Here is a 12,782-nt window from a genome sequence, read left to right as displayed (position 1 = left end):
GTGTGGGTACGGTCGATACTTCGTATTTTCTAGTAATAATTGTGCTGCCGCCGGGCAGGAGTATTTAGGGAAACGAGCTTTATCGAGTAGGGCCTCGCCTACCTTTGTGCGGCATCGTAAGATACGGAATCAACCTGATATGTTCTTATTCAACTGTCAGTAAGCAGACGGTAGACCCTAGAATACGGTGCAATGGTTAGAACAAGCGTCACACCAGCACCGGTAGCAGCAGTCGCTTTTGGAAGTACTAGCCACTCCATTCTCGATACGGCCAAGACTGATTAAGTGTCTATAAACGCAGTCCTTCATGAAGGGGTCGACATATCGAAATTTCGTCGAATAGTGCAAAGTTTCGTACGCAGAACATGCGTGGGTGACGGTACGCGTAACATATCCACTTACAGGTCTTTTTCATTTCCTTGTTATTGTTTGTTGTTTTTCCAGTTACATTTGATTTGCTCTGGTGAGTATTTCTTGACGACGAGATAGCACCGATGTACATATGAGGTGATTCTTCGTTCCTATAGGGCTTAAGCATTTTCGAATCCGACACGTAACTGTAAAGGTATTCTGTTGTTGATTGGATAGCATGCAGTGTCGTTGTCAAGCCCTCGAAGCCTTGATTTTAACTTAGCCATAAGTACAAATTGGGTTAGTCAGGTGTAAGAAACGGTGAATTAGAAGTTCAATGTATAATTCGCGACTCGCTCGGAGTTCTCAGATGAGAATCAAGCTTGGCTTTTCATGGCAAATTATTTCTGTTAGTTTAAGTATGAATTTGTCGCGCCACAACAATCATGATAGAAAAAAGCATTCATGCATTTTTTTCTAGCAAGAATTAATGTCTGTCAGCAGATAGGCAATTTTTAACAGTCGGCTTATATGGACTCATTGAGCGCATCTGGTTATGACACATACGTATTTGCGTGTACGGTTGAAACCATATTACTATTATGGGTTTCATAATAAAAACATCTAACAATGTTTGCTTCGGAAACCGACTTCTTTTTTTTTGAAAATCACGGAGTTTATACTCAACTTTCAGTTAGTATTTTTTGAAAATGAAAATTCTTTACTTCAAATAGGAAACGCCAGAAGTTGTAGTAAGTTAAACGCTGTTAATTAGTTATTAATTGGGCGACAGTCAGGACAACCCGTTGTGTCAGAGAGAAAGTTAATAAGGCTTCAGTTATCCTAACATTGCTATTGTCGGCTAAGTTCATATCCACTTACGTTTAGCTTTTGTGAGTCGTGTTTGTTCTCTGTTTCAGTCAGTCTATACAGTACAATAGTGCGTCACGATCTATCATCACCCTTACAAATTCGTTCAGGGCTTCCACAGGGCTCCCTAAAAGAACCACATACAGTTCATCACAGCACCACTTATTAATTGTTTAATTGACAGCACTTGCGAGAAGTGATCGTGCAATAAAGACTGACATTGGCATTCGCATTTCCATTATATGACCAGTATCGGCCGTACGTTTGCGAGATCGGCCACCTACGAAACGACACTTATGATTTAGGACTAGAGTCGACTGGCAGATTCGAAGAAAAGCCGATACTTCGATACCAAGTGATTCGATAATCTGCTGAAGAAAGAACCGCCCAATTCAAAATTGGAAACTAAGCTTTTAAGACCGTCCTGTCCGGCCGAACTTGAGAACGGTATACCAAGAAGGCAGTCAAAGACAAGAAGGTCTCCCTGCATCATTACTGATGTTCTTGTTGGTAAATTTATGTATCAGCAATGTAACTTGGTTTGAAGTGATCCAATTCCATATAAGATGCGCCTTATTTGAATAGTTTCAAAGGTATATATTCATTTAGCTTATAGTATGAATATTTCAGATAATTCATTCTAAGGTTTGTCTTCCGCTAGCATTCATGCAATCATCTTCAAAATAGAACGAATTTAATGGGGTAGCCTTTGTGTGACGTAAAGACAAACAACAGAAAATATTAAGGTACCGGAGAGAGCTGTTCGAAAATGAGCTAGGTCGATCTTATATATGGCGTACTATGACGACTTAATATTTACGCGGTTAAGCTTAACGCTTCAAAGCTCAGCTCACAAGCTGCAATCCACCACTCATCATTTTAAGTTCGATTATAATATATATATATATATATATATATATATATAATAAAAAATAGAAATAGTAATGTAAAAATAAGAGTCGATAACGCTAGTAGCTAGCATAATATCAGCTGACTGGGTTCTGGTGAAAATTGGCATAACTTTAAGACGCTTATAGAATTTTTTTTTATATAATTAATACAACACTCTTGATACTAGCAGTTAGACTTTACAGGTTTTCTTAGGGAAATCAAGTGATAGACAAAGCGAATACATGATAATTGTTGTCGGATTTGCAGAAGATAAATTGCAACCAAAACGTACATGTACCGAGAAAATTGATAACGTTCCGTCGGTCTTCACTGATTTGACTTTTGTCTGTCAGGTGATAGCGGCTACATCAATGCGGCAAAGATGTATATTAAGTAAGTTACAACGGCACTATCAGAGTTGGCCCTATAGGCAGGACATAAAAAAATCTTAATTCAGACCACTAGTTCAACTGTAATAATGCTGCAATGGAAAAGTTTGTTAGGATTGGCTTACAGTTGCGCGGTACTTTTCTCTTTCATAGAAAAGTTTTGAGATACCCTATTATATTAGGCAACTGTTTTCTCTATTTTCTAAACGAATACTATTTTCATAATATGGGACGTTCAGGACAGGTAATAACGTACTGTTAGCAACGTTAGACGTATATCTCTAATTGCAGTTACACGTCCGATAAATGTAAACCGAATCCATGAAAACACTGCACACCCAAGTAAAGCTACTGAAAACACAAAGCATTATACATGCTTGTATGAACAGTTCTGGGAGGTTAGCAATATGTTTGGTTAATTCCCAGCTTGTTTTCGTTGTTACGTAGTTACAAGAGGCTTTTTAGTACCTGCCTTTGTATAGATTGGGTTATATAAAGTATCGTTACGCCGTCAGTTACGTAAAAAACTACGGCCAAGATACCAAGAACGCGCATTTTTTTTCAGATAAACGCCTTAAAGGTCGAGTCCGATATTTACGCTAGCTATCGCTTCAGATGACTGGTCGCTTCGAACACGAAGTTTTGTAGATGCACACGTGACCACTGCATACCATTACGAGCACAAGACCAAAAACCTAGCCATATTTCCCTTGAAAAAAACTGTTCTACTCAGCCAGAACTCTATGCCCAAATAATCTGAACCACGACGATAAAGTGGGCACCAGACATGTCGTCATGCTCAAAAGTTTAAAATTTGCTGTTAATATTAACGAAACAGTAGTTTGTACATGAAGGAATCACGCCTGTCGTATTGTCTCGATAATCGTCAAAATAATTTTAACGGCTCTTATCAAACCGAACGCATTAGAAATAAAATTCAAATGACGAGAGATGCTGTAGTAATTCCATCCTTATTCCGCTATACCGCGCGATCACATCTGCCAGACTCTACTACTGAGTTTGGTAGAATTAAATATCTTTACAGCTAGAGAAGAAAAATAAGCATATACTTTATTGATCTATGGATAAAGGTCTCGCTTTGCGGACACGTTAAATATCGTGAAATATGGGGCCGTACCTGAGATGACCTCGATCGCTCGAGGAGGGCCAGTAGCAAACAAACTATCGTTAAAGCTCGAAGTCCCTGGTCCAAGCTCGGGATCACAGTCCACGTTAAAATATTAATTATATTAATCGCAACCTGATCTACCAACGAGATCGCAATGACGAATGTCTACTTCTCATTCAAATATGTTACCGAAACTACAAAGAAAAGCGGATATAAAAATACACCAAGTATACTCAGATGCATTCATAATTATTTCAATATAAGGACATCTAGTTTAGGAGACAGATCCGGTCACATAAAATCGCCATATGTTATCGAATCCATAATGGTTTCGTGGGAAGGCTTGTTCTGGCAGGCAAACAAATCTTGCATTTACTGTATTTTTTTTTTACCAGTTCTATCGGCACATCTGAATTTTTAATACTTTTTTGCTAAGATACATATCTACGTAAATAATGACAAGCATTTTTTGCTTTCATTAGTTTAGCTTTATTTACGCGTAGTACAGATCTAGCTATTACAGAAACTGCATGATGGTAATACCAAGAGTGTTACCATTAACAATCGTTGCCCTGTAACATATATGTGCATTCATTTAAGAAATATTTAAGTTCGATTTGATTTGGTTGAACATCCTAATATGTACACACTCTGAGGAAAATAGGTGACATGAATTAGAGCTAACGCTACCGTATACCCACGGAGCACGAATAGACGACTACGGATACTTTTTTGCCTGCGTTAACTGTATACGGGCATGGACAGCTGCTTATACATTAAGCAGGTTGCTCAAGCGCCGTTGCACAAGAAGTAATCAACTACATATTAAAAATATATATGTATCTATTATAGACCGAAATGTTTGCAGACGATGGCGAGGCACATGTTTTGGAAACTTACTCGGCATTTGTTATTGCATATAACGCGATATTGGGTTATTTTAGTACTAGACCTATTACAATTGTTCGTAAAACGAATTTTGACAGATTTGTTAAGATAAATTTAGCAACGCTTCTTCATTTTTCTGAGGCTGTGATGCTGCTTTAATGCAAAGTTGCTGCAGTTTATGTCTTCTGCTGAAACGTTGTGATTATTATATCAGAGAAAAAAGAACCTGGTCCTATGTGAGTATCCTTTTCGCTCTCGGGAATCTTTAAATTACGTCCTACAATTCCTTTGTTCTGTTTCGTCCCTCATAGAAGAGGTAAACCATAAGACCAGTGTATGGCCGCAAGCGTGCTAGCTTGATATCGGAAGGTACGCGTTCAACTTTAGGATGACTTTATAAGCTGTACAGGGTCCTATAAGAATGTCTCGTATTGTAACTAATCACGCTGGTCACTATTGGTTGTCAAATTAAGAAAAATGTCATATTTTGGTTTTGTGGTACGCAATTCAAAATGTTCAGAACGTTCAACGAAAATGTGTAGTTATGTATATACATATATCTCAATGCAAATTAGGGGCAAATATTGATTTACAAAATGTTATAGTAAAACTAATTGGCTTCGCGGCCGAACGGCCACACAAAGATTCAAGGAGAGCTGAACTGTAAGCGAAAATCTGAGCGTAGTAGTCCGACCACTGAATAAATCGCTGAGCAAATTTCAAATTTAATCTACTGAACTGGCCAAAAGTCACTATATAACCAAGATAACTTACGGTAGAATAGGATATCTTTATTCACGCCAAAAGCTGCCTACCTAATAACGATACCGGGTCATTTTCCGTACACGATTTCGTTACATTACAGGGCGAGGTGATGTTTACATGCGGAAATCGAGTGACCTAAGCACGAGTTTTTCAGCTACTAACACTTGGTCATATCCGCGGCAAAAATACTTGAGTATGTAACACGTTCTACTTAGCTGAAACGTTCGGTTTCGCAAGTATACTTGATTTTAGCAAACGTAACGTTAGCACTTAAATTCGAAGGTGTTCGGCTATTTAATATCGTTTATTTGACACAGTTATAACTTAATAAAAGTGGCAATCACTAAACAGGTAGACAGATTTTATGCTAAAACCTAGTTTCTATAAGAGCAATATCCGTCTATAGTCGTGCCTGACCATTATTAATTTTTTCAAGAATAGCTTGGTCTACTGGAACGTATCGTGGAGGTTTGGCCGTCAGATCAAGGAAATAAACCGGGTCGGGATAACAGCTACTTGGGTTAAATCCATCTTTACGGAGTTTGATTTTACTCATTTTGAACGTTCCGGTCGTATCATCCTGAGAGACTATTCGAAGAAATATCGGAATGGCATAAGGGGGTAGCATCGTTTGGAACCCTTCAAGTAGTGATTGTAAATTAAGGCTTCGGCGAGGATCAGTGACAGCTGCCATGCCGGCGCAACCTTCAACTCCCGGCACAGGCACCCCAAACACCGCACATCCTATCGAGGGGTTAGCGGCCAAGGACGTTACCACAGCCTCAACTTCGGTAGTAGACACATTTTCGCCTCGCCATCGGAAAGTATCCCCGGTTCGATTCTTAAAGTACACATAACCCAGTTCATCCTTATACACAATATCCCCCGATGAGAACACTCGGTCACCTTTACTAAAACAGTCCCGATAAATTTTTTTAGACGTCGCTTTCTCATCAGCATATCCATCAAACTTTGTCAGTGGATCGGTCCCAATGATAGCTACGATCTCACCTGGTTCGTAAGGCTTGCAGATGATGCAACGGCCCTCCGAATCTCGCACTGGCACTCCGCTCTCCGGATTCACTCTAATTATTCTCATGGGGACGTATTTTCCGAGTAATTTATCAAGCACTGGAAAGAAGCCGATCGCTCCAACCGTATTGTCGGTATTAAGTAAGCTGGTAGTACCTTCAGTCGATCCATAGAGTTCGCAAATGTTTTGAATTCGAAACCTATCACGGAACTCCTCCCAAATTTCTTTTCGAAGGCCGTTTCCATACATAAGCTTCACTTGATGTAGGTGATCTTCTGGCCGCTTGGGTTGCGATAGAAGGTAGCGGCATATCTCTCCAATGTATTGGCACACAGTTACGTTATTCTGGGCGCATTCCTTCCAAAATCGTGAGGCTGAAAATTTCATAGCTATCACTCCCGTAGTTCCGTTAATTAGCGGCTGTGACCCCCCGAGACAAGCACCGGCCATATGATAGAACGGCAGATAAAGGTAGATCACATCATTTTTACCTACAGGAATCAAGTGTGTCACCGAAAGCCCAGTTTGGACATACCGGCGTTGTTTGATAATCGCCGCTTTGGGCAAACCCGTTGTCCCAGAAGTATAGATATACATCAGCGTGTCATCTGATTCACCCTTAAGTGGTGGTGACGACGCGGCAGCAGAAAGTATTGCCCTGCTAATGTCTGCAGCGCCTAAATCATCAGCTTCTGGGCAGCTTCCGAAGGCAAAATACGCAAGGTCTGGACAGGCAACTTCGAGTTCCTTTCGAGACCCACTGATGTTCGTAGCTAACATCGGTGAAAAAATTACAGCCTTAGAACGGACTATACACACAGAATGAGCTAAGGCTTTTGAACGGAGATTTGTGTTGATGAGCGCCGTAACGATCCTGATCTTTGACAAACCTAACCAAAGTAGAATGTACTCCGGTCGGTTTTCCATGATCAGGGCAACGGTATCTCCTTTGCGATAACCCATTTCAGCAAAACAATTTGCTATGCGGTTGGTGTATTCTTCGGCCTGTGCGTAAGTCCATTGTTGGTCGCGTGTGATGAACATAATCCTATTCGGGTGCCGTGATACTGTTGCGCGGAAAAACTCTGCAATCGTCATGTCATTACGCACAGCTGCTCGGATCAAGGACTTCGTTCCAATCAAGCGGTACAGGAGTCGAAAGTCTCGACGGAGCACTCGGATCGTTTGGTGTATTGAAGTGATGCCAGTAAGGCAAACGGCTATTGTAACCGACAGAAAAACGGCTATCTCAACACGAATAAGTACCAAGAAGACAACACTTGCCAAAAGCGCAATCTTACCACCATGTCGAAACATGTTGACGCCTTGTCGACCCCAGTGTCAAACAGACATGACACCGACGGCAACCTCATGGTCAAGTACCTGTCTGTGTTCTTGTGGGTAAGGGACAGTGCGGTTGCATCTTACCTAGCTGAGAATGCTTATCTTGAGGCACCGCAAGCTTCATATCTTTTCATCGGTATACAAGGTTTAATTTAGTAACAGCAAAAAGATGCAATAACAGGAAGACAAAATACGACTATTACTCGAAGCACTGCTCGCTCATAGAGAATCCGCGTCATACGAGCTTTTGACGTTGTATCCTGTTACGATATGATAACGGGTCTGCAGATAGAAAAACAGACACACACGCATCATGAAATCATCCTATACATGTGTATCTACGTAAATAGAGCTGTAAGCAATCGCCCGTGTCATGTACGCGACGCACTTACAACGCTTTATTAAATCTCAAAAAAAATAAGTGTTTCAAGTTTGACGTCTGCTACAGCCGCTTGACATTGCTTCAGATTGCCCGCCCCAGTACGCACGTGTATATATATGTATATATATACATATGTATATAGTATGAATGAGATATCTTAGCACAAGATGATTACATTTGGTGTTTGTATTGGTCATAGAAAGTTCCGCTCATTTAACCGATTCGATCAGTGCAAATCAACGTGAGACTGCCATACGCGTCGCATGGCAGCTAATTAATTAGCTAATCTATATACAAAATTATCACGAAAAGAAGCTGTCGTAGTTCTAAAGATTAACTCCTGGCCGACCTCCGGGACAAAATCTCCACCTACAGAAGAACCGTTAGAACTTAATATTCCATCTCTGAATAGTGAGCATTCTATTGAATCAGGTAACACTGATCAGGGGCAGAGTCTCGTGGCCTTAAGATCCTCTTCAAAACGAAAACCAAAATATAATGAGAGTTTGCAGCCGGAATCTATTTTTACGAAAGGAGACAATATCAGCAACACTAGGACAGCTAGATTAGCCAGCCAAGCCACAATGATGAGGCCATTTTGAATTGCACTGAGTATCTTTCCTTCGCTGAGGCCTGGATATTAATCAAGGCTCCAAGACACAGCTAGTATAGTAGAAGGACACATCGAACCACATTCACCAACTGAATTAAAAAATCAGGCATCGGATAGTGGCAGCTAACTCTCGTTGCTTTCAATTAACAAATCTAAAAGTCTGACGGGCAGCGTCATGCGAGAATGGTCAGGTCATATTAAAGTCAAGAACGGTTTATTTAACTGTATTCACGGAACATTTTAACTCACCGCATATCTCTCGCATAGCAACTGAATATTAAGCCTTAAGGAACTTTTGCATATAGGATGTTCTATGCGGGATACGTAAACGCCTCTATAATTAATGTTTCAGTGATAAAGGGACTAAAGGCTTCATCTCGGTTCCTTTCACGGACCTTGCTCTAGGATTAAACCTAGCTCCATCTGTGCTGGCCGATCTATAGGGGTGATATGAACTTTTTAAAACCGCATATTAAAGCGTTTCGTCGTGAAGTAATTCTAAATCTGTTAGGAAGCACATTAGCATTAATTATATTGTGACAACTAGCCTATTTTAACAAATCAGGTGCGCCTATAGACGTTGCGAACTTATGTTTATGGGCATTGTTAAACGGGCTCGTAACATCTCATAAGAGTCCATTTGTAAACCAATGAACGGAAGTTTCGTTGCAGCAAAGATGCCAGGCGTACGCTTTTTTCTTGTCAACCTCCTGAGAAGTATCCTCTGTTAGTGGGATGCTAAGGCGAAAATCTATGTTATAGCTTTTGTGACATATAGTATAAAGTCGAATCTCAATGTTCCACTGTTAGAAATCGCATACGCGGAATGCAAGTATGTTTCAATCATGTTGGTTCATTTGCTAGGACGGCATAGGCCATTGCCGCTATAACCGTATCTAGATCTCGGCTTAGACATTACTTTCATCACGAAACGGCAAAAACGAAGTTTTTTAGAGGGAATTTTAAAAACTGTTTCCTCATAGGATGTTCCGGTCGGAATGTACTCGGGTCTGATTTTTATCGCTCTACATATCTGTAGAAGTATTTGTGAGGTTCGGAAAAAACATTCATTAACCTTATCCGTTACCTTCGACAAAGCAAGTTGATTTAGTAGCAGTATTCACTGGAGAACTTTTACGCTTCTGCCATTTGACAGTAGAATACACCTTGAGAAAGGATGTCGGTGCACGCGTTCGAACCCACACCGTCGGCCATAACGCATACTCAAACGAATGAAAGCGGCCTTAGCGGAGCAAATACCCAACACAGTAAGGATGCTGGTACTACCTCTGATATGACTACTACAACAACAACAGAAATCACGCGTTCAGATGACATTAAATCTGGAGGCCGTCGAAACGAGAAGGGGGTTAACGTTGCCGTCAAGGTACTGTTTGGTTGAAATTTATTCAAGCTCTAGGTCTATCAACAGGTCTTTATCCAATAGTAGACGTGATGTAATTATAATAGAATAATGCTACTAGGGAATTTTTTTATCAAGTTAGCCCGTGTCTCCTACTGAATGCCAAGATTGTTTCCATCATTACCACCGCCCCTTACAACGAATGAAAGATGATCGTGCTAGAGTTACCTGATGACATTTTTTCTATATGTGACGCAGAATTTCAAAGCATTACGACTGCCGTTAAGAGTATTTATTCTCCGTCTATTATTACTAAGTATTGTCAATTACTCACGGCCTGTACGCTTATTGCTAGTATTGTTAGACCATCGTTTATACAAACGATGTCTACAACTCTCGATAAATGTTGACAGATGATTGACCATGTGCTTCGGTACGGGTCGCATACAGTTACAGATGAAGGATATGAGCAAATTACTCAGCGATGCCAGTTAGTTAACGACTAGATTTAGAAGAATAGTTGAGAACCGAAGTTCTGTCGTGTGACCACGCGGAAGCAGTTGCCCTATAGTTTGGCCCGAATAAAGTTCCAAGCGAAACGGACTAGCGAAACTTTAATACTCATAATAATCATATATTGTTCTTTAAATACGTATTTATCGTGGGAAATGTGGAACCCGTCACTGGAACTGTCTCACCGCTATTTGTTTTACAGGTAGCTCGGAAGAGAGTCCATGCAAATAGATGTGCGCTACTCGTCATAGCGATTCAAGTGGTGCTTATTCTCGTTTTAGTCATCGTGGGAGTCTTTCTCTACATGAATTATGATTTCGTACGATCAATTACTATTTTGCCCCCCAATTAAACGCGTAGAGATGGAAGCAAGACATGCGGATACCTTTGAGTAGGAACAATATATTGATATATAGCTTAGTGTTTTCGTACCCTTGGCATAGAACGAGCGTAAGCAAGGGTAACGACTGTCGCCGTCGCTACTGACACGCCTAGTAACGTTAGCACTCACGTAATACGCCTATTTTTGCCCTACGAAATCACAAAAGCAAGATCTAAATTATCCATTCTAGAAATGGCAAACGACTATCACTAAAGGTAGCCGCTGCTGAAAGGCACTACGAGTATACCGTGTCCGGCTTTTTACAAGAAAAAATCCAGTGGTTTTGAATGGTTCTATGGTTTTATGTTGTTCACAGAGTTTAGGCTGTTTATCTCTCTATGGAGAAGTTTGCTCTATTTTGATTACAGACTTTGCACTTGACAAAGCCCTACAGTCTAATACTTTCCGTAATCAACTGAATTGTCTAGAGCCGCTATTTTAAGCAGAATCAGCTGAACTTCAAAGAGCTATATTGATACGTATCTTCCTCCGTGATGATCGAATGGTGACATGTGTAGACACTGACCCATATGTTAGTAGTGGTCCAAATCTAGATTAGATGTGGACGCACTGTGAATTTCCAGTACAAAATCGAAAAGCGGTACATCTATTCCTATCTAGTTCTTACGCGATCCCTTTAATTGTATTAGGTCCTGATAGGTCTTTGATAAATGCAATACAGTGGTACCGACGAAAGAGGACGGTCAGGAGTCAGGAGAAGCAAAGATACGACGAATTTAAATACACATATCGGCCAAGGGCTTATGGGGGCTTTAGGAGGTGTGCGTGTGTGCTGTTTCCCATAGATTTTCGGGACGTTCCACCCTAACTAAAACGCTTTCGGCGGCTTGGAACTTTTAAAGAGACTGAAGTCAATTTCAGCTGCAAAGGCGATATAATGGTCTTTGTGCAGTTTTCCGGCACATTCTATGGTTTACCCATCATGATGGTAAAGAGATTTTTTAGAACTTAAAAACGATAAGGCATAGAAGTTTTTTAGGTTCGCCGTATACAATCGTCCTCTTATGATGAAGTAGTGAAGAACAGCGATTTATAAAGAAACATCGAATTGTTATTTTATCATGATTTAATTACTATTATTATAAATAGTAGTAATAATAATAATAATATCGTCAAGCCGATGTCACACGTGCTTCTTCCCGAAATTCTCACAAACAAAGATGTTACTTGTTTAATGTTAAAACGTTAAGTAAATATCTATATATAACCATCAACGTAGGTTTAATATATGGATCGTAAGCAAATGTCTTCTATTCCATGATCTGCCAATGTGGTTCCTTACAGTAAATTTCTTGTAACCATGTCCTTATGCGGTCAATAGAACTCCATGTATTAATTTCAATAGCCATGAAGTTTAGCGGAAATCCAACTTCCTTTCAATTGGTTTCCAGTGAGAATGTCCTGCCGAGACTGACAGACGCAGTGAAGTGTGGATCCATTATGATGGGCCACTTATCATACAACGATGGTGCTTTCTTTTCGTTGTGTACGTATAATTCTTTTTTTAATAATATATTCCGGTAAGAAACAAGCTGGTAGAATCTCTTTATCGTGCCCTAATCCAGATACATCGTTAATATTCAGCATGGTTTTTTCAGTCAATTGCAGTAGTTGAGACGTATCAGCCCAAGCAATACACCCAGTTAATCGTGACCGTGTAAACTGTCGTCAGCTAACGATGAAGGCGTGCTAATACCAGCTGCTCAAAATTCCCATTTTTGAATATAGCTATCTGTTATGAAGAAGTGACTTAATTGCTAGGCTTAGCTTTTTTCTTACAGAAAGAAAACATCAGCTGACGCCTAATCTACGTAAGTTATCACTAACTGAGTCGTGCTGTTGGGTTAC

General features: G+C 40.2%; 2 protein-coding genes and 1 pseudogene across 7 annotated transcripts in view; 1 reads left to right on the top strand and 2 right to left on the bottom strand.

Annotated features, from left to right (window-relative positions):
- LOC111252473 (uncharacterized) overlaps nt 1–2,918 on the bottom strand; it is an 84,550-nt gene extending 81,632 nt beyond the window's left edge. Inside the window, exons 1-2 of one of the 2 annotated variants that reach the window (XR_002674228.2) lie at nt 2,758–2,918; nt 1,234–1,348 (exon numbers count right to left, since the gene is read on the bottom strand). The gene's annotated coding sequence lies outside the window, so the exon portion shown is untranslated. The remainder of the gene's footprint in view (nt 1–1,233; nt 1,349–2,757) is intronic. The other variant, XR_002674231.2, reaches the window with a different exon arrangement.
- A 1,177-nt stretch (nt 2,919–4,095) lies between these two features.
- Nucleotides 4,096–7,958, bottom strand: LOC111253226 (long-chain fatty acid transport protein 1 pseudogene; annotated as a pseudogene). Its single transcript, XR_015330181.1, has one exon. The product of XR_015330181.1 is annotated as a long-chain fatty acid transport protein 1 pseudogene (transcript).
- Nucleotides 7,959–9,393: 1,435 nt separating this feature from the next.
- On the top strand, nt 9,394–12,420 carry LOC111252903 (uncharacterized). Of its 4 annotated transcripts, none has more exons than XM_086992805.1 (3): nt 9,399–10,042; nt 10,734–10,850; nt 11,564–11,975. In XM_086992805.1, the coding sequence occupies exons 1-3, from the start codon at nt 9,833–9,835 to the stop codon at nt 11,579–11,581; spliced, it is 345 nt and encodes a 114-aa protein (XP_086848931.1). In that variant the 5' UTR covers nt 9,399–9,832; the 3' UTR covers nt 11,582–11,975. The 4 variants fall into 4 exon arrangements, with proteins under 4 accessions (XP_086848932.1, XP_086848931.1, XP_086848930.1 ...); XM_022811533.2 differs by lacking the exon at nt 11,564–11,975 and adding an exon at nt 12,326–12,420 and having other exon boundaries at nt 9,408–10,042; XM_086992806.1 differs by lacking the exons at nt 10,734–10,850; nt 11,564–11,975 and adding an exon at nt 12,326–12,420 and having other exon boundaries at nt 9,394–10,042.
- The last annotated feature ends 362 nt before the right edge of the window (nt 12,421–12,782 follow it).

Source organism: Varroa destructor, unplaced genomic scaffold (assembly GCF_002443255.2).
Source record: "Varroa destructor unplaced genomic scaffold, Vdes_3.0 BEIS01000006.1, whole genome shotgun sequence".
Taxonomy (NCBI): Eukaryota; Metazoa; Arthropoda; class Arachnida; order Mesostigmata; family Varroidae; genus Varroa; species Varroa destructor.
Note: the sequence above shows the minus strand (reverse complement) of the source record. Positions and strands in the feature narration are given on the sequence as shown.

Bases quoted from the DNA above. Each gene is read 5' to 3' on its own strand.
- LOC111252903 (XM_086992804.1), top strand. From the start codon at position 9,833: ATGTCGGTGCACGCGTTCGAACCCACACCGTCGGCCATAACGCATACT. The intron at 10,043-10,733 runs GTACTGTTTGGT...TTTGTTTTACAG, and splicing joins GGGTTAACGTTGCCGTCAAG to GTAGCTCGGAAGAGAGTCCA.